Source organism: Trichosurus vulpecula, chromosome 6, assembly GCF_011100635.1.
Source record: "Trichosurus vulpecula isolate mTriVul1 chromosome 6, mTriVul1.pri, whole genome shotgun sequence".
NCBI classification, from domain to species: domain Eukaryota; kingdom Metazoa; phylum Chordata; class Mammalia; order Diprotodontia; family Phalangeridae; genus Trichosurus; species Trichosurus vulpecula.
The window spans coordinates 81,113,083-81,134,778 of NC_050578.1; the positions used below are offsets into that span (position 1 = coordinate 81,113,083).

At 38.4% G+C, this 21,696-nt stretch overlaps 1 protein-coding gene across 1 annotated transcript in view; it reads left to right on the forward strand.

Annotated features, from left to right (window-relative positions):
- ANKRD17 (ankyrin repeat domain 17) overlaps positions 1-21,696 on the forward strand; it is a 111,962-nt gene that overhangs the window by 60,718 nt on the left and 29,548 nt on the right. The window contains exons 14-19 of the mRNA XM_036764975.1: positions 358-460; positions 2,393-3,151; positions 8,445-8,593; positions 10,152-10,263; positions 10,408-10,553; positions 19,853-19,995. Coding sequence (XP_036620870.1) covers positions 358-460; positions 2,393-3,151; positions 8,445-8,593; positions 10,152-10,263; positions 10,408-10,553; positions 19,853-19,995 — 1,412 coding nt within the window. The remainder of the gene's footprint in view (positions 1-357; positions 461-2,392; positions 3,152-8,444; positions 8,594-10,151; positions 10,264-10,407; positions 10,554-19,852; positions 19,996-21,696) is intronic.

Sequence of the window (21,696 nt, forward strand, 5' to 3'; positions counted from 1 at the left end):
AAATAATTCTAATGAATTTGTAGCCCATAAAATTTTTGAAAAGCACAGAGATGTTGTAGTGTGTTTTTGCTCAACTTGGAGTCATAAAGACTTGGCTTTGAGCTTCAACCCTAGACTTATAAGCCATGAAACCTTGGGTAGCTCATTATCTCTCAGTGAGCTAATGTATATATAGCACTTGTACACCTTAAAATGCTTTGTAAGTTTGTTGGCTATTAAATGTGTCATCTCATCTGATACTCTACCATACTACTTGGCAAATGTTTTAGAGAGTTTGTTGTCACAACATTTTTCATGTTGTTTAGATACAACTATAAGAATAAAGGGCGTATGCTTAATTGACGTATACCATTGTAGGCTCCTCGTGTCCCTGTGCAAGCGCTGCCCATGGTGGTCCCACCGCAGGAGCCTGATAAACCCCCTGCCACTGTGGCTGCTACGCTTCCTATCAGGAGCAAAGGTCAGTTCTTTTTCTGTCAACTCTTCTAAAATGCTTTGTAGGTTGAAACTGCAGAAATAAAAAAATAGGATGCTTATTTTTTAAAATGGTTTTTTATGCCAAATTGCTGTTGGAAAAACTAAGGTGATTTGGGAGATTTTTTTTTTTTTTTAAAACAAGACATATGCCTTTTGAAGGCCAAAAGAAAGCGTGAGGGAGAGAGAAATTTTTTAAAAAGTGAATTTGTGCTAAAATTCCAGCTTGAGGATTTGGTTGCTCAGTACTTATGGAATAGCTCATCCTTCATATTTTTAATTAACCACAATTTCCCCCTAGTAATTAGTCATTTGTAGTTATCTGTAAGGTGCTAGGCTGCGTAAAATTTGCTTAAAGCAGAGTCTCTTCAAACTCTGCAAGGTATTAGATTTAAAGTACTGCATTAGATAGAAAATTTCAAAATGCTGTTTTTGATGCAAATTTCATATTTGGATGAGTTATTTCAGATTCACTTGTATTCACTAGAATTTTTCCTTAGATCCATTATCTGACTTAAAGTTAGGATCTTGTACATATGTTTCTAAGTCCTGTTCTCCTCTCCTCCCCCCAATATTTCAGCTATCAGTTTGAAATTGCTTTTATTTTTTAAAAGTTTTACCTAAAAAGGTGTTGTGTGGTTTTTTTTTTAAGTGTGAGGATGGTTGTGTTCTTTTTTTTCTCTTACCAATATGACTATTACATATTCCTTCCACCTGATATTTTCAGTCCTGACTCCTATTCTACAGCACTTTTTTCTGTGGGTGGGTGTTGGAGGCCATTGATGCCACACCTATGGCCAGGTCACTTTATTGGCCTGGCAGCGGACGGGTAGGTGACATAAGCCATCCATCATTGTTTCTTCTAGGGTGGCCACATCCTATTCTGTACTGGTGTGAACAAATTTAAATTTATGTCCTGATTTTATCAGTCCTGAAACTCCAACAAAGACGTTTCAGTTGCATTTAATTTCCCATGACTTTTTAGTGATTCTGGAACTGTTTTGTGTTGAAAAAGAACCAGATTCTTAAATGGGAGTGGGGGAAACAACACCTTAAATTAAGTATCCTTATAATGATAATTTCAAAAGTAATTTTTTTCCTGTACTCTTTAGCAGCATTTTCCTGTTTGCAGTGGAATTTTACTTTCCTGTATTACCAGATGCAGTAGCTTCTCTGGGCCTATTTCCTCTTCTCTAAAATGAGGGGGGTTGAACTAGATGATTCCTAAAGGCCCTTGCAGTTCACAGTCCTATGATCATATGATCTACACGCTTTCAAATTGTAGCTTGGTTTGCACCAGTTAGTTACCACAAAGCTAGATACAGGTACTCTTGGTTTTCACTTAGCTAATCCTTCAGTAATCTTGAAGTGAATTTCTAAAGTATGCATATAATTCATACGTCTCTTGAATTGATGATACAGTAGAAGGTGTTATTTGCTTATAATCACATACAGTACATTTCCACCTTCTGTGGGTTTGATCCGCCACTAAAGTCCTCCCTGATGCCTCCTTGTGGCATCAAGGTCACCCCGGGCTCTCAAAGGCTGTGCCAGTGGAGCACAAGCTCTGTCAGGTCTTACCAAGCTGGAAAGCCTTCAGAGATGGTCTGGGGATAGATGGTTTATCTGTTACCCGAGGACCAGCCTAGTTAGGTTTGGAAAGACTCATCACCAGATAGTTGGCCATGAGGTGATGGATTTTTTTGGCCACAGCAACTCATGAAACAGTCTTCTAAGAGGTAGAGAGGGTTGTGATCTGCATCGGTGGAGGGTGTACCCACACCAATGAAATCATGGATCCTTGAAGTATGGATTTGATAACTTGGTGCATAACTGTTGGCACTAAGCCTCCCAACAGTAACTCTGTAATGAGGATGCCATTCATGTGCACTTCTGAGGGGGTTTCTTTTTCACACAGCTGCTTCTAAACAAAAGTCCAGCAGCCATTTGCCAGCTAACAGCCAGGATGTACAGGGTCACATCACCAATCAGTCTCCTGAGAGCATTGTAGAAGAGGCTCAGGGCAAGTTAACAGAACTGGAACAGCGGATCAAAGAAGCCATAGAAAAGAATGCACAGCTGCAGTCCTTGGAGCTGGCTCATGCTGACCAACTCACCAAGGAGAAGATCGAGGAGCTGAACAAGACAAGAGAGGAGCAAATTCAGAAGAAACAAAAGATTTTGGAGGAGCTGCAGAAAGTAGAACGAGAGTTACAACTGAAAACACAACAGCAGCTAAAAAAGCAGTATCTGGAGGTGAAAGCTCAAAGAATTCAACTCCAACAACAGCAGCAGCAGCAGCAATCTTGTCAACACCTGGGCCTCCTGACTCCGGTGGGAGTTGGAGAACAACTTTCAGAGGGAGACTATGCCCGATTACAACCAGTGGATCCCATCTTGCTTAAAGATGACCCCCAGCAGAGCGCTGCTCAGATGGGCTTTACACCAATCCAACCTTTGGCGATGCCCCAAGCTTTGCCTCTGGCAACAGGTTCCCTACCTCCAGGGTCCATCACAAATCTTACTGAACTGCAAGGAGTCATAGTTGGACAGCCCGTACTGGGCCAAGCACAGTTGGCAGGGCTGGGGCAAGGAATTCTGACAGAAACCCAACAAGGGTTAATGGTAGCCAGCCCTGCCCAGACCCTCAATGACACGCTGGATGACATCATGGCAGGTGGGTTTATATTGTTATCAGCAGGTATACAGTATGGTTTGCGTAAAGCACAAAGTAAGGGTATGCCAGAATTGTTCCAATTACCAAACTTGAAGGCTATCTTTGGACTTTTGACCCTTGTACAGCAGTACACGTAGTGGCACTGTATCAGAAGTCCACAGAAAGAAACTCAGGTGGTAATAGGCCAAATCATAGCACAGGCCCATCGCTGCTTTAGCTCGTACCTTGGAATACAAAGGACTCCTGCTTGTTTGCTTGACTGGGTGGGCAGCCGGGGGTTTTTGTTTTTGTTTTTTTGATTGTTGTTTTAAGTGCTCTTTTCTTAATTATTAGAGAGACAAGGTGTTGTCTTTTACATTTCCATTTGCATCAACAAACTAGGAAATCTTTAAGATATTCCAAGTATACCTTCCCAACTGGTTGAGTGCTATGTAGACTTAACTTATTTGTGAGCAGGAATATTGTGGTGTAGAGTTCTAGGATTCAGAAAAGAAAAACCTTTTACCTTGCTATATTTCAAAGTATATACACATCCTGTGTGTGCGTGTGTGTGCGTGTGTGTGTACACACACACACACGCACACACACACCCTGAGTATATAATTATAGTGTACCTCTCTCACCACAACACAGACATTTGTGTCCCTACAGCATCAATAATGGACTTTTGCTGTTTTTCATAGTGACATTTTAAAGTATACTCTTGTATTTTAGTCACTCCTGGAATACATAACATTTGTAAATAAAACATTTTCAGAGGCTTGTGTCAATTCTCCTAAGTTTTAAATGAGTTAACATGCGTAAAGCACTTTGCAAACCTTAAAGCACGATACCTTTGCTAGCTTGCTGCTGAAGACTTAAATTTCCAAAAAATTCAATATCAGGAAGGAAAATTGTATTCTTGAGTAGTGGGGACATAAAGAAGTCAAGTTCTATCCTTCTTAGAAGAATAATTAAGCTTTTTAGGAATAATTATAAAAATAAAACACCATTTAAGGGAGAAAATAATTGAATAGTTTTTAGAAACACTTTCACATGTTTTTTTTTTCCTTAAGGTAAAATGTATACAAGCTTGTATGGCTAAACCGACATGTCTTGCCAAAATAATTTATTGTTAATAAAACATCATTTAACTAGGCTTATAAATTTATAGCAGAAATATACACACAGCTTTTTAGTCAGAGTCCACAGAATAAATTATTCTTAAAATATGATCTCTAGTAAGGATTTGTTTCCTGTCCAATTTAAAAAAAAAAAGGAATATGATTCAATGTCAGTATATACCTGTATTACCTCCAGAGTCACTCTGAATTATGAATGTCAGGATTTAAAATACCAAGTAGTTTGACTATGTTGGTAGTTTTGGACAAAAAATTCAAAAAGTGACATAATCTTAAGTTACTTTGGTATTTCACCCCCTCAGTTCAATTGGTAATGTATAGAGTATAAATCTTTTAATTCTTTTGCTTATTATAGGTTGCAATAAACCTATATTCTATAATGTTATAAAAAAGAAGTATTATGTAGTCATGAGAATGACATAGTAACTTGTAGCTACACTCACATATTAATGTGTATTAGAAATTGGAGTGATGTCCCACCATTTTTAAAGTTAAACTGAACGGGGAATTTAACCAGATGTGGTGGTGCACACCTGTTGTCCCCAGTGCTGGGAACGTGAGCTTTGCTGTCTGACTGATGTCATGAGCTCCATGGAGCTCTACGTTAACATGGGGAGCCCCCAGGACCAGGGGGACCACCAGATTGCTTAAAGAGTGGCTTCAGGCCACAAAGCACTCCTGTTCTTTCAACCTGGACAAGAGGGGAGTTCTATTTTTAAAAAGTATATATATAGATATATGTCATTTTATCATGGAATTTAGTTTTTAAAATTATAATTCAGATTCTTTAAAAGTTCATCTAAGGGATGCTAATTATACTCAAAAAAACAAAAAAGGCTAAGTGGCCCTTTATCCACATAACTCTCCCCTGTTACTTTTGGTGTGATTTGTATTAGAGCCTAAAGAGACCTGTCCAAAGTAATTGTAATTAGCTTTCACTTACCCAGGTTAATGAAGGACAGAGCTGTAGATTAGCTAGAACTATGGATGATTTAAAAAATTAGATTTGATTTTTTTTCACATAATCATAAGTTGCCCATTAAGTTTACAGATGCAAACAAATGGCCTGGCATTTGTGCATTTTAAATTCTGGACAGAATCATAGCAGAAACAGAGAGCCTTTACAGTAAAATTGGGATGACTCTTTCTATACAAGGCCACTTATTTACTCCAAAAATAAAAATAAATGAGAGACATAAATTTGGAAAGGAACTTAAGATGAACTTTACAAGTTTTGGGTTTTTTCTGTGTGAGAGAGAGCATTTTATCTGCCTTTGAATTTTAAAACTGGCCATATAATATTCTCCCCTAAGTTAGTCGCATAACAAGTACACTCAAATTTCTCACTGTGTCCACTTAAAAAAAAGGGAATGAAGCATAGGAATGGAAGGAAAGCTATGTAAAGACAGAATAAGATTTTTCCAGCCTCATGTACACTTTTAACTTGGTACTTTTTTAGTAAGAGTTTGAATAAAAGGTTCCTGCCTGTCCTCTGTCCTTCACCATCAGATGCATCTCTACACTTAGCCCCTACTTCTGGCTGGGGAGGTTCCATCCCACTGCTAATTCCTCGCTAGCCAAAACCTCCCATCCAACTTATGATTGTTAATACCTGGCATCCCCACAACACCTTCTAACTCATCTCTCCTTCCACCCTCCATTCTACCTGTTTGTCTCCCCTATTGATGAAATTTATCTTTGCATAGTCCACCTACTATTTATTTTATCCAAGTCCTTTACAGTTCTGCCTGTGTGGCACAGACCATGGATGGATGTGTGTGTGTGTGTGTGTGTGTGCACTTGCGCGCGCATGCTACCCTTCTCCTGTAGCCTGCCTTGGTTGTACTTGTTGCTGTTAACTGTGGGGGATGAAGGTGGCCAATGGACACTCAATTTAGAAGCCTCATTTCATAAAATAGACCAGGCAGCATTAGTTTTAGAGACTTGGCCTACAGGTCAGAGATCTCCTGCTCCTACTTAAATAATGCAAAAGCTTTATTTAGCAAAAATATAAAAATAACTGATTTTTTTTAGTAGTTTCCTTTAAAAAATTGAAATTTAGATGTTGAATTATTCACTTACCTTTCTTAGGATGCTTATATCACTGAATAAAATTGTATTTGATCTATTTGAGTTGCTTATTGTATTCCATCATTGTTCATTGCTAGAAGTAGTACTAAATACTTTATTAGTGTGGAGGCATGCTTTTTGTTTTGAAACTTGTTTGGGAAAGTGCATTATTAGTCTAAATCTTATTTACCATGTTTTTTTTTAATATTAGATGATCACATTTTTCCGACCTAGAAATAAAAATGTCAAAGTGGACATGAAATTTTTTCTCTCCATGTTCCCATGTCAGCTCATTTGGATCCCTGAGAATCTGTTTATTCTTTTTCAGATAATTTTTCCATCGTCCTTTAAGTAGGCTTAAAACTGTATATTTACATAATGTGTATTGGTACTTATATGGTCCTAGGTATTTGAACAGGCTGAGATTTTTATGTAAACAAGATCTTTTAATGAGATCAGTTTTTATTCTTGGTACTTGACAGGGTCAAAAATTTTTCCCTTTGGTTTCAGATCCATTTTTAAAGGAAATATTTTAATTTTTGTTAGAAGAAATAAATTGGCTATTCATTAAACATTATATAGTCACGGATTTTTAAAATAAAATGACAAATTAAAGTGTGTTTACTTATAAAGTTCATTTTGAACTTAGGTTTTAGTTCTTGCTCTTCTACTAATTAGCATTGTGAGTTTGGCCAAAGTTGTAGCCCCTTTAGTGGGCTTAAGTTGTTTCGTCTGTTAAAAATAAGGTTAGACAAGATGATTTCTAAAGTACTTTTCAAATTTAAAATCCTATAGTTTTATCATCTGTGGTCATGTTATTTTTAATGGTGGTGGTGATGTTGAATTCCTCATTTTATTCAGAAAAATAAAAATGTTTAAAATATCAACATTATGGTGTACAATTTGTATATGTTGAGCACCAGATATCTTGGTAGTCTTAAAAATGAATTTGACTTTTTACCTAATTCCTTTTATTAGTCATAAAGCTAGTTTTGAAGTAGGAGAACCAGTGGTAATTCTCATTGAAATAATATTGTCTCTTGGAATGCAGGTGATTGTTACTTTTCTGAGGATCATCCTTAATGCTTTTTAGCAGTGAAAGTTAGTTGCCATACTTTAATATAGTGGAATTTTTAATTGGAGGAGGTGGGGCATATGAAGGGAGGGAAGATCTGGAACTGATCTTCACACACCAGGTCCAATAGTGAATTGATGAGAGTAATAGTCCACGATCATCCAGAGTCTGCTCTGTACCTCCCTTGGAATGTTCCTAGCTAAGTACTGAATTTCCCAAGTAGGATATGAAGAAAGGGGCATGGATATATCAGAACCAAAATATACTGGGTATAATTCAAATTTGTTAGCTATATAATTATTTTCTGTATTAGTCATCTTATACATCATCGGAATTTCTGAAATTATAGGAAAATGTTCTAAATTATCTCTCATATGAGAAACCACAAACCTGTCTCAAAGACCAATATTTCTCTTAGATTATAAACAGATACTGAATACCATAATGTGAACTATCCCCATTACCAGTCTTTATCTAAGGGGAAGATCTCATTTTATGAGGGAATCAATGGCTTAAAGATCGCTTGACTATAGAGGACTTCTCCTGAGCAGAATTTATTCTGGCAAAATATTGGTAGTCCTACAATGGAAATATTAACAGAATCCAAATGTTTTGCTTTTTTACTCTTCGCAGTTTGACTTGAAAACACTAAAAAGACATAATGAAAGACTTTGCCGTTCTTTGATAATAAGACATTTCTGTCTTCATGTGTCACAATTTCAGTTTCAGAGGAATTCAGACAGTTTGAATTTTTAACCAAGTTCATATACTCTGCTATACTTTTCATGTCACCAAATGCTAGGCTAAGTCAGTCCTGGGTCTGCTTTAGGTAGTGTAAGACAAGAGGCAATTCCATAGATGGACACTTCATAATTTTAAGTTGCTTCCCAGAGTCTAGGAAATAATAAATGAGAACTGAATATACATGTAAATTTTTCTTAAAATTAGTCTAGGTTTTCTGCTAATTTTTACCTACAATGTAATGACAACATTTACCATTACTAAGTGATGTTATTTTGTTCAACAGCAGTGAGTGGAAGAGCATCTGCAATGTCCAACACTCCTACCCACAGTATCTCAGCTTCTATTTCCCAACCTCAGACGCCAACTCCAAGCCCGATCATCTCTCCTTCGGCCATGCTGCCTATCTACCCTGCCATTGATATTGATGCACAGGTGAGGCACTCCAAGTCATAGCGGGAATCAACAGAATCAACTAAATGATGTTAAAATAGTCCTTACCTTTCATTAGTTAATTTAGAAAAATTCAGTGTTGTTCTTTTTTGTAAGCATATCACAGGTTAGATAATTCTTACTGTACACTTAGAAATTAATTAAAGCTAGCAAAAAGCCTAAATGTTTATGGCACTGTTGTTGTTAATATATTTTCACAAGTCACAGATGATGATATATCCAGTCCTATAACTCTTTCCAAGCTTTTTACAGATCTTGATGTATTATTTTCAGCATTATCATAGTGTCCCTGCATTTCTCCTCTTTGTTATGTGGAGGAAGTTTGGAGTCCTCGTGCTGTAAAACTGCTTCTGTCATTCTGCAGGACTACACATGCCTACATACATACGTACATGCATACCTACCTTTCTATAAGCCACAACTTGCTGCTTTCTTAGCTTGGTTCAAGTAGTATCTTAGGTGTTTGAGAGTTTTATTGAACTAAACATGTCCTTGCACTTAGTGTCCTTGGGCTATGGTGATGTTTCTGTGCTTCAGTTTCTCCTTTATTCTCTGCTCTCGTTTGTGCGTGAGGTTGTGGATTGGCTTCTAATGTCCACAGCTACTTAAGTTCCAGCCATTTGTTGTGATTTACTCTCATCTCTCATTTATGTTGGCATTTCTTTTTCTTTCTCTGGATCTCCTCCATAATTATCTCCAGTCCAAGCATCTCTTTGTCTTTCTGTAAATTATTTGTCTCTAACCCTACTTTGTTATTTTTGTTGCTCTTTGATTTGAGGGGTTTGGCTATTTTAGATTATTTTGATTACAGTTCATTTTAACAGTAAAGGCCAGGTACTGTGCTAGGTGCTGGGGATATAAAGAAAAGGAAAACTTCTTGGCTTTCAGTAGCTACTGGATGATGGATTTGTATAGATCTATGCTGGAATAGGTTTGTTCATTGTGTGCCCATCCTCTACTGTGAGGAGTAGAAGCTAAAATTTAGCAGTTTTATGTACAAAAGTACTTTAATAAATTGTATTGAGAATTCCCTTTTGTTCCATCTGTCAAGTTCCCACATTATTATATCGTTTTAGACTTTTTGGTGAACATAGTATTTTTGGCATACACATACACACATGCATAATTCTTAGTGGCAATCTTTTTTTCTTCAAGTTTGCTTCAACAGCTAGCTATGGAATTTCACGAAAGCCACTTAGCTTTTTGACCATTTAAATGAAACCTATAAATGTTTATTTAGTATTGGTGGGAAACAGTGGGTTTCAGTGGAAAGAGCATGGAGTAGAATTAGAAGACCTAAATTCAAAGCCTCAGTTTCCTCAACTGTAAAATTAGGGGTTATATGAGGTGATTTCTAAAGGCCCCTTTCAGTTCTAAGCCTGTGATCCTAATCCAAGATCTGAGAAGACAAAAGAGTGAGTATAAATATGTATGTTTCTAATTTAGAAACTAAACCAAAAGACAGACAAAAACCTAAAAGTTCTTTTTATGACAAATGTGGACCCCCCCCAAACAATTTTCTTTTAATTTTTTTAAACAGACTGAAAGCAATCATGATACAGCACTTACACTGGCTTGTGCTGGTGGGCATGAGGAACTGGTACAGACACTGCTTGAGAGAGGAGCTAGTATTGAACACCGGGACAAAAAAGGTAGGAACTATTTTTGTTGTTTGGAGATTGTGTTTAATAAGGAAGAGTACTCAGTGTCTCATATACCTTAAAATCTTAGTGCCTAGGAATATCAAATATGGGTTTAATTCTGCCTACAATGTTCTGACAGTAAATGTTTTCCAGGCTTTACTCCGCTCATCTTAGCTGCTACAGCTGGACATGTTGGTGTTGTTGAAATATTGCTGGACAATGGTGCAGACATTGAAGCCCAGTCTGAGAGAACCAAGGACACACCATTATCATTGGCTTGTTCTGGTGGAAGGCAGGAGGTAAGGCTTCATTCTCCTGAATTTTTTCCCTTCCAATTTTTTTGGAGGAGTGTACTTTGTAGAACTTTGAAAGTTTTGTCCATCTTAACAGAGTTTGAAGTGGACAGAATGTTTCTACCATGTTAGCCAGGCAAAACAAAACAAAACAAAACAAAAACTTCATCAGAGTGCTATCCATGATTATGAAGCCCCATCTTCAGGAAAATAGGAAGGCCTAGCTGCCTCATGTACCGTTGCTCCATCAGAATAGGAATTAGAAGAGCTGGTTTTCTTTTGTCACTCTAGTTTACCTGAGCATTGGTTTTTTTATAAGTCTTTTCCTCTTTCTGTGAGTTCTCTCCCACTTATTTTTGTGAGTTTTTTCGGGATATTTCAAGTAAGCTCTGGGAAAAGGCAGACTAAAAGAATTAAGAATATAAATTATTTCCATGTATAATATTTTTTTGTATTTTGTTGTAAGCACTAGTTTACAAAGTTTCTTTTCCACAACAAACCTATATCATAAGTAATATAATAATCATATCCCCATTTTATAGTTGAGGAAAGTGAAGGACCAAATTCAAGGGACTCTTACCTAGGCTTTCTAAAGATATAACATACAAACACATAAATGCATACTAAAAGTTAGGAAAATTCAGTTGGAGCTGTAAAAGGAACTGACTTTTGAAGCAAGTTAGGGATGATTAGAAACCAAGGTGAAAGGGGAATGAGGACAGTGTCTGTGCAAAAGGAGCAAAGTGGGTAATTGAGTCCTGAGCTGGAGGAGCAGCACAAAGGCCATATTGGCCCAGGAGCATATCTTACCATTACTGCTAGTCCAGCTGCTTGGTAGCTATCCCACCCAGCCTGCTATGTTTCTCTTGGTTTATAACCAACAGGCACAACACAGCCATGCAGTCTTAGAAGTGAAAAGTGTGTCCTTCTTCAGGCCTTTCCAAGTGAATGATTACCACTATGTTGAGCGGTTCCAGATTAACAGTTACTTTCACTTCCACTTCAAAACTGATCCCACTATGTGAGATGCACCACCAGATACATCCGCTGTTGAGAAAGGACCCTTTGGCATGCCCTGTTTCTTTTACTGCATCCTAAGAGGACATCCCTCTCTGATGCCGTTGATTCACTTTGAGCCTAGTACCATGGAAAACACAATGACCCTGGAGCCTGAGGATTTAGATTCAAATCCCACCTCTGACACTTCCATGGTGGCCTTGATGTCCATTGGGGGATCTTGATCTGGGATCCTGGGATCCCATGAAATTCCCTTTGACAGAAATTGCTAGACAAATCCCAGTTGGATGAGCCTTTTTGTTCTTTCAGTTATGGCTTGTCTTCATGCACTTTCTGAAATTGAGTTGTGTTAATTATCCATTTCTTTTGTTAGTTTGAATAGTCTATACAGATCTTCTTACATGATCAGAACTGCAACTAAAAGGGAAAAATGACCAGCATTTTAAAAATATTTTAATACCTTAGAAGAAGAAATAAAACCTAGTAAGATCTGATCAGGATTTGCTTCATATGCTTCTCTAGCTTGTCTTTTACATGCTTATTCTAACATTAGAAACAGCATAGTGAAGTGCTGCCTGTGTCTAGATGTTTCCAAGATGCAATTACTAAAGTTTCTCTGTGGAGAGGAAAAAAAAGTTGACTGTTTTCCTGCTGTTGAGCTCCTTCTTATTACATCCTTTAAGGCATCCTGTATGTAAAACCCTTAGAATTCAGTCAAAGGAAGGTGCTTTATTACTACATTGCAGGAAGTGATTTAGTATTTTGGCAGTTGCTAATAAAAATAATGATTTGTAATTCAGTTATTATATCTTAAAATAAAGTTATTAGTATAATGAATCTCTTCTGATGCACCTGAAGAAATAGGCAGTGAAATTATAAACATTGTTGTAGATGAACCCCACAGCATAATGTTGTGTGCAAAATTAACTATATGTCTTACTAAAATTTACAACTTTTTGTCTTTATTGCAATGACGTTTATTGTGGGAAATAGCCATTTTTAAGTATTAAAGCAAACGGTAATTAGAGTTAATTTCCTTCCTTTAAAAGCAGTTTTGGAGACCTTAGTCTTTATAAAAGAGTCAGTAGAAAAAAAACTTACATTTTGAAAGAGACTATTCAAAATTATAGCCATTCATGTAAATGTGTTGTGTAGATAAATGGGTAACCTTAAGTTCTTGATATTTTAGTCAGTTAAAATGTTTATCTTTTCCCCTTTTTTATTCTTGAGTCCTTACAAGCAGAGGGGGTGTGTAGGGTGTGTGTGTGTGTGTGTGTGTGTGTGTGTGTGTGTGTGTGTCTGTCTGTCTGTCTGTCTGTCTGTCTGTCTGTCTAAGCATGCTCTTTGTTTTTGGAAAAGAGCATCCCACTGAAATGAGACAGAACTACTCAAATGCACTATCACCTTTAAATTAATTTTAAATGCTTAATTATGTAGTCATTTAAAACCTGAAACTCCCAAGCCTACTCCAGTGTGATGAGTACTGTTTCTTGAGGAGAATTCATTGGTTACAAAAGGTAATTGTGGCCAACATCTAGAAGGCATTGTTAAGGATAAGGAAGTATGGTGTTGAGACACTTCAGACACTCAGAGTACCAGAGATACATAATTGCTGCCGCCTTTGAGATTGGCCTACAGACTATTGAATCATGGTGTAGGAAAGGAGTATGATGGTGGTTATTTTTGAAAGGATGGATTGTCAAGAGACCAGGGAGTGCATTGGTATAGAGAACTTGCCCCACATACAGGGGTTGCCTTCTCTGCAAGGTTCATTAGCACCGGGGTTAAGGGATTGAACCTTGTTGGCACAGCCAGGGTGTGTCAGAGGTTGAATTAAAAGCAGCCCATAAAAGATGTTTTTCTTGAGTTTTGATGATATAATCAAAAGGGCTTTAAATAGAAGAGGAAGGGGACGAAAGACATACATACGTTTTTGAAACTGGATACCGATACCATTGAGAATAGCGATGAAATATAAAGGATAGCAGTAGAGACATCCAAAGGTCCAAGAACAGAGTCGGCACTGTTGTCTATAGACTCCGCTATCTGTCCATGAATATAAGATTGCCCCATGTGGGCAATAAGTAAGGTAAAGCAGAAATCCTGATTTCAAGGCCATGCATTTATCCTTGAGACAGGGTGGGAATAGGAAGGTAGTCCTTATTCCAAAGGAATAGGATATATAAGGGCATGAAGGTGTGGTGGGCTGTGACTAGGTAGTAGTGTTGTAAGGGAGACCAGGAGCCATTTTGGTAAAGATGAAAGGAAACTACAATAGTGTCAACGTTGTCATTACAGAATACTACAGAACCACTTGGACAGAAAGGAAGTTAACAAGCATTTTTAAGAGTTTACTTTATGTCCTAAGTCCTGGGATGCAAAAAAGGGCAAAAAATAGTCCTTGCCTATAACAAGTTCATAATCTAATAGAAGGTGAAAACATGTAAACAACCATGTACAAAAAAGGTATGTGCAGGAGAGCTCAAAGGTCATGGGATAGAGAACGCATTGGGTTAAGGGGAACCAAGAAAGGTAGCTTGGAATTTGTAGGAAGAAGGAAGGGAGAACATTCCAGGCCTGGGATAGTGCTATTACAAATGTCCAGAGTCAGGCAATGGATGCATTTGGTGAGGAACAGCAAAGAGGCCAGTGTCACTGTATAGTGCAGTATGTGGGATAGGTAGTAAAGAAGACATAGTAATGGGCCAGGTTGTGAGGGCTTTTAAATCTCAACAGAGGACTTTATATTTGATCCTGGGGGCATTAGGGAACTATTAGTATTTATTTAAAAAAGGGAGGATGACATGCATCTTTAGGAAGATCACTTTTACCGCTAAGTGGAGGATGGATAGGGTGGAGAGACTTGAGGCAGGGAGACCAATTGGCTCTTGCAGTGGTCCAGGCATGAACTGTTGAGGGTCTGCTTTTTGTGGTGGTATCTTTGCAGGATTTAGCAGCACTGATCAGTCATGGCGGAGGGTAACCAGCAGTGACCTGAAAACCTAGAGAGAAGAGAGTATCAAAGAGAAGAGGGGGATGATCAGTGTCAAAAGTTAAGTATTGAGGAAAGGCCATTAGATGTGGCAATGAAGATACCACATGTAACTTTGGAGAGAGCAGTATCAGTTGAAAGGTGAAGTTTAAAATCAGGGCGCAGAGAATTGAGAAGAGAGTGAGAGGAAAGGAAGTCTAGGCACCTTGTAGACAGTCTTCTTAAGGAGTTTATCCACAGAAGGAGGAATAGACTGATTTCAACTGAAGGTTTTTTGAGGATGGGGCAACATGAGCATATTTATAGGAAGTAAGGAAGCAGATAGAGAATTGAGATGACAGTTGGAGAAATCTTCTAAAGAAGATGGGCTGGAAAGGGATTCCTCCCTGCAGGGAAACAGGCCACCTTTTTGTGTGGGACAGGGATGAAGGAGGAAATAATTGCCCAAAGCCTTTGAGTGATATAAGATGAGGAAGAGGGGATTCTTGGCAAATGGCCTTCTTTCCTTCCTCCTTCCCATCCTCCTTGCCATCTTTCCTGTTTTCCCTCCCTCCCTCCCTCCCTTCCTTCCTTCTGCCCACAGGGTTCTAAGCATTAAGGGAGCCTGTGGAAGTTTGAGGATGTATGAAAGTTTCCAAATGTGGTTGTGTTAAGTGAGATTGTAGTTTGATTAGTCAAGTGTAAAAAGATTGTCTTGCTACCTTCAGCGTCCAGATGAGAGTATGTAATACATTTGTAGAGGACTCATTCAGCACACTTCTGATTTTTCTTTGTCTTCATTCAGCAACACATGAATAGGAATGAGGGCAGCAGTTGGTGGAAGTAATCCAAGATTGAGCTTGGCAGGGCAAGATGAGCAGTGGAATTGAGTAAAGGACTCAAGAGAAGAGAGTATTGTAGAGTTCAGCTGGTTCACCAAGATAGGCAAGTGATGGCGAGTGTGGCCAGTGTAGAAGGAATGACCTGGGAATGCATTACAGGTCACAGGATAAAGAACAGGGTTAGAGTTTGTCAGGAGCAGAGTGAAACATGGAATAACAACAGATGAGGAGGAGGTAAAGGAATTTGATGGTTTATTAATGTGGAAATGGATGTAGAGGAATGAGATGTGGGAAATGAGTACATTGAGGACCTGGGCAATAAGGTATTTGAGAGACCATCAGTATGACATTGAAGTCTTCTCTGAGGCCAGGAAAGAAGTATAAAAAGCAGAATACAGCCTAGCACAAAGGCATAATCAGGTAGTGATGAGAGACAAGGTATTTAGTCACTTGTTAGAATTTCTTTGCAAAAAGCAGAGCAGCTTATCATTTTTTTGGTTTTCCTTTCTGTCAGAAGGGAAGGAGGCAATGCAAGGGATGTCAGTCCAAGAGGCACCTAAAGTTCTCATGAATGAAATTCTTAAGATACAACTAGAAAAGATTCTGATTACAAATAAAAGGTTTTATTTTTGTTTTCCTTTTTCCTAAAGAAATTTTTGTGGATTCTTAAGAAATTTATCTCAGAACATAGATTTTAATGTGATGTTGCAAAAAAATGTAAGCAAGGGGCAGATAGATAGTTAAGCACACTGGAAGTTCACAAACAAATGAGAAATAGTCCTTGTCCTCAGGGTTACAGTCCTTTGGAGAACCCAATGGGTACACATGTAAGGTGTTGTTTTTTTTTTTGTTTTTTTTTAAATAATGCAAGGTCAAGATAATTTTTGAGGAGGATTTTATGGACATAGTGGCTAAACTGAATTAATGGCAGCCTGACGTGATCTGGGTGGTGATAGAAGAGACAGATAGGATTTCAGGTTCATTGTCAGTAATCCACCCCTACTCCCTCCTCCCCAAAAGAAAGAAAAAACAATTGTATGATGAATTATTTCAACATATCAATTATTTACAAATAATAGTCCCCAGAGCACTTTCTGATTAAAAAAAAATTAGATGAAACCATGTAATATATAGCAGTTGTGGTGGACTGTATGTAACCATACACTATTTTAGTTTACCATTTTTATTTAAAATTGTTAAAAATTATTTATTTACTTCTAATATTCTTTTCTTTTTAAATTTTGAGTTCCAGATTTTCTCCCTCCATCCTACCCCTGGCACCCCCTGAGAAAGCAAACAGTTTATGTGTGAAATCAAGCAAAGCATTTTCATATTCGCTATATTGCCAAAAAAAAATAAAAATAAGAAAATTATACTTTAGTTGCATTCAGAATTCATTAGTTCCATCTCTGACAGTGGACAAAAAGGAAGCAAAAATAAAGAATAAAATGAGAAAATTATACTTCAATTTGTACTTAGATTTCATCAGTTCTTTCTCTGGAGATAGCATTTTTCGTCATGATTCCTTTGGAATTATCTTGGATTGCTATATTGATAAAATTTTTCTTTCACAGCTTTCACAATTGATCATCATTACAACATTGCTGTTATTGTGCACCATCATCTTTTGGTTCTTCTTACTTCCCTTTGCATCAGTTATTATAGGTCTTGGCATGTTTTTTTCTGAAACCATTGCTCATACATTTCTTACAGCACAATCATATCACAATCACAGTCACATGGTACAAACTTGTCCTGCCATTCCCCCATTGATGAGCATCCACCTTGATTTCCACTTCTTTGCTACCACAGAAAAATCTGCTTATAAATATTTTGTCCATAAAGGTCCTTTTACTTTTTCTTTGATGTCTTTGGGGTACTGACCTAGTAGTGGTATTACTGGGTCAAAGGGTGTGCACAGTTTTATAGCCCTTTGGGCATAGTTCCAGATTTTTCCCCAGAATTGTTGGACCAGTTCATCAACTATTTTCCCCTTTTCACTCTAGCATTTGTTATTTCTGATAGGTGTGAGGTGATAATTCAGAGTTGTTTTAATTTTCCTTCATTAGGGATCTAGAACATTTTTTCATATGATTATAGATGGCATTGAGTTCTTCTTCTGAAAAGTGCCTCTTCATATCCTTTGACTATCACTTGAGAAATGGCTCTTACTTTTATAGATTTGAGTCAGCTTTCTATATATTTGAGAAATGAGGCCTTTATTAGAGAAACTTGTAAAAATTTTTAGCACAATGTAGTTTTTCTGGTTATTTCTTTGAATTAGGTGTATTTTTGCTTTGTCTGAGATCATGATGTCCACCCGTGCCCTCTTCACTTCAGCTGAAGCATAATAGACTCTGTCCCAGCCCTTCATTTCAGCTCTAAGTTTGTCTTTCTGTTTCAAGTGTGCCTCTTGAATATGATGTATTGCTAGATTCTAGTTTCCAGTCCATTCTGCTATCCACTTCTCTTCTATGGTTAGCTCATCCTAATGGTCACTAACTATATTTCTCTCTATCCCATTATCTTGTTTCTTTCTACCATTTCCCTCTCTCTCTTCCTTCTCAGAAGTCTTTCTTCTGACCACTGCCTCCCCCAATACACGCTCATCTTTATGCCAGCCTGATTCCCCCTCACTCCCTTTTCTTATCCACTTCTCTTCCTATCTCCCTATTGAGTAAGATGGATTTCTATATGTGCATGTGTGTGTTCTTCCCTCTTTGAACCAATTCCAGTGAGAGTGGCATTCAAGCATTGCCTGACACCCCCTCAATCTTCCATTTTTACCTCCATTGTAAAAGCTCTTCCATTCATGCCTCCTTTGCATAAGAAAATCTTTCCTGTTCTGCCTTTCCTCACCCCCTTCTACTGCATCCTTCTTACCCCTCCTCACAGTTATGCCCCTCTAACTGCCCTACTAACAACAAAATTCTTAAGAGTTTTGCGTATCATCTTTGCATATCAGAATGTAAACAGTTTAACTCTTTTGAGTCCCTTATGTTTACTCTTCCATGTTTACCTTTCTATGTTTCTCTTGAGTCTTCTGTTTGAATGTCAGATTTTCTATTCATTTCTTGTATTTCATGAGGAATGCTTGGAAGTTCTCTATTTCATTAAGTGTCCATTTTTCTGTCTGAAATATTTATAATTAGTTTTGCTGGGTAGGTTATTCTTGGTTGTGATCCTAGCTCCTTTGCCCTCTGGAATATCATATTCTAAACCCTGTGTTCCTTTTACGTGGAAGCCAGTATCCCTCTCATTTCTTTTCCCATTTTTTCCTACTCTTCCGGAAATTCTTGTTCAGCTTGAGTCCAATTAGCATTTTTCTATGAAGATTTGTTTGCAGTTGTTTTCATATTATTATCTTCTTCTGACCTTATGTCTCTGCCACAGGAGCAGATTTTAATGGTCAAGTCCTTTTTTGTTTGCTCATTGTTCTAGCCTCATTACTTAACTTACTGAAGTCGGGCTCTGCTCACCTGGGGGTGGGGAGGCACTGTGCTAAGCTTTAGGCTTTTTTTTGCTGCTGTTTTCAGAGCTACTTCTGGGCATCTGCAAGTTTTTGGCGCTTCCGAGGTAATGTGGTCCTGAAGAGATGTGGTCACTGCTCTCCTGATCTGAGCCCTGGTCCTTACCCAGGAAGGACTCCTGCTCCCCTGCAGTTGCAGGTGTTAGCAGTCCCTTGTGACTACTTACAGGTGTTTCTCTCCATCCTGGAACTGATCAGTGCAAGCCATACTCATTGCCAGTCTTACTCAGTGCCAGCAGAGGGTCCACTAATTTCTTTCTGACCAGTTTTATGATCCCCTTACTGTCTTTGGGCAGAGAGCTCCCGAAGCTGTTGCTGCTGTTGCTGTTGCTGCTGCTGTCTCCAAAGTCCAGCACTGGTGCTCCTGCTGCTCTCCAGGTCTATACCCACCCTGTGTTTTGGACCTTTCCTGTGGACCTCCTAAATTGTCTTAGGCTGGAAAAATATCTCCCTCTTCCTTTTGTTGGCCCTACCAGTTCAAAATTAGATTTTAGGTGTTATTTTAAACTTGTTTTGGGGGAGGGAATGTAGGAAGATTTCAGCCGGGTCCAGGCCTGTACTTGGCTATCTTGGCTCCGTTCCTAGTTTACCATTTCTTAAGTGTGTTAACCTCAGTCAACTGGAACCCAAATCGGTTATTATATATATTAACCTGAAATTTGTAGCTTTTTAATGTGCTATTTTTTAAAATTGTTTTTTAGTCATTATGTGTATTGCTTTTTTGGTTCTGCTTTCTTCTCTTCATATTCATTAATGGCATTCTTTCCATGTCTCTCTCAATTCTTCATTTCATTTTGGGAGCCCAGTAATATTCCATTGCATTCATATAATTCTAAGGTATTAAGTGTCACAACTATTTTATGTCTGTTTATGCTCTATTTAGAACAGAAATGAACATATCAAAATGTATTAAAAAGAAAAAAAAACATTTTTCTTGTGATTCTAGGTGGTAGAGCTGCTTTTAGCTCGAGGGGCAAATAAAGAACACAGGAATGTTTCTGACTACACGCCTCTGAGCCTAGCTGCTTCTGGGGGTTACGTGAACATCATCAAAATATTATTAAATGCAGGAGCAGAGATTAATTCCCGGTAAGCTTTATTCTTTTTTTTTTCCTTATTCCTGTGACATCTTTTCAAAGTACTTAATTCCCAGAACTTACCAAGTTTGGAACAGAAAGTATACAAGAAAGCAGTTCTGTGGCCTAGTGGTCAGAATGCTGCCTAAACTGGAGCCGGGAAGACTTGAGTTTGAATCTGTCCTCAGACCCTTAAGGAGCTCTCTGTCTCTAGTTTCCTTGTTTATAAAATGGAACTAACAATAATAGTACTGGCCATCCATGGTTTTATGGGGATGAAATGTTAAATTTTGATAGAAATAAAGCAGAGTAATTTTTTTTGTCATGTTAAAATCAAGAAAATGTACGCTCAAGAAATTGAAAAGTTGGATTTAGATTCTGCCTCAACACTTGGTCCCTCCAAAGTAAATTTAAGTCGCTGACTTCTCACCTCTTTCCTAGACTACTGGGCTCCCTGTCTCAAGCCTCTCCCCACTACAGTCCTTCCTCCACATAGTTGCCAAGTTGATGGACTAAAAATGTGTCTGTCCATGTCTTGACCCTACTCAGCAAACTCCAGTAGCTCCCTTTGGCCTCTCTAATACGTTATATAAACTCTTGTTAGCTTTTGAAGCCTTGTACAAACTCAGCCTAGCCCCGTTGGCCTCTATGCCATTCTACCTTTTCCCCTTTTTTCTGAGAGTTCTGAAATCTATTTATCCAAGTCTGACCAGTTTGCTGACCTCTATTCTCATATCTCCAGCTGCCTCTTGGACATCTTGAACTGGTTAGGTCATCAACATAGAACACATTTCCACCCTCCACCCCTGTCCTTCTACCTTTTCCTACTGTATTTGTGGATTCCCTTACCCTCCCAGTCAGTTGCCCAAGTTCAGAAGCAAGGTGTCATCCCAATTCCTCTCTCTTTTACCCTTCATTTCCAGTCCGTTGCCATGTCCTGTTGATTTTTACCTTTGTGACATCTGTTGAATATGCCCTGTTCTGTCCTTTGACACTGTGATTACCCTGGTGCAGGCCCTCATCACCTCAGGCAGAGAGGGTTCTGGGTAGTCTCTGAGCTTCACTTCTCTTCCCCCTACCAACTCATCTTCCACTTGGCTCTCAAAGTGCTCTTCCAAAGTGTAGGTCTGACTGTGCCACCTACATGCTCAGTCACCTCCAGTGGTTCCCCATCGCCTCCTGGAGGAAACCTAAAATCTTCTGTTTGACATTCAAATGCCTTCAGACCTGGCCCCTTCTGCCTGTCTTTCCAATCTTTTTACACCTTTCTCTCTTACCTCTCCCAATAATCCATAATCCAGTGACACTTGTCAGCTTTGATAATTCTCACAGAAGATACTCAGTCCATCCCCTGACTCAGCATTTCCTCTAGCTTTCCCCCATGCCTGGAATTCTCTCCTTCCTCATCTTTGTTGTCTTCCTTTCCTAGCTTCCTTCAGGTGACACCTAAAGTCATCCCTTCCCCAAGAAGCATTTCTTGATCCTATTCTTCTTTTGGTTTTCTCCAGCTTATCCTGTATCTATCCTTGTTGTACGTGGTTGTTTGCATGTTGTCACTTCAATTAGATCATGGCTCTGAAAGCAGTGCTTAGCACGTGATAGATGCTTAATAAATGCCTCAGTGACTATCTGTATTCATATAGCCAAAAGAAGTCGGACACCAAAGAATTCTAGATCCAAAATAGATCCTCCATGCTTTGATGTAGCCTCTAGA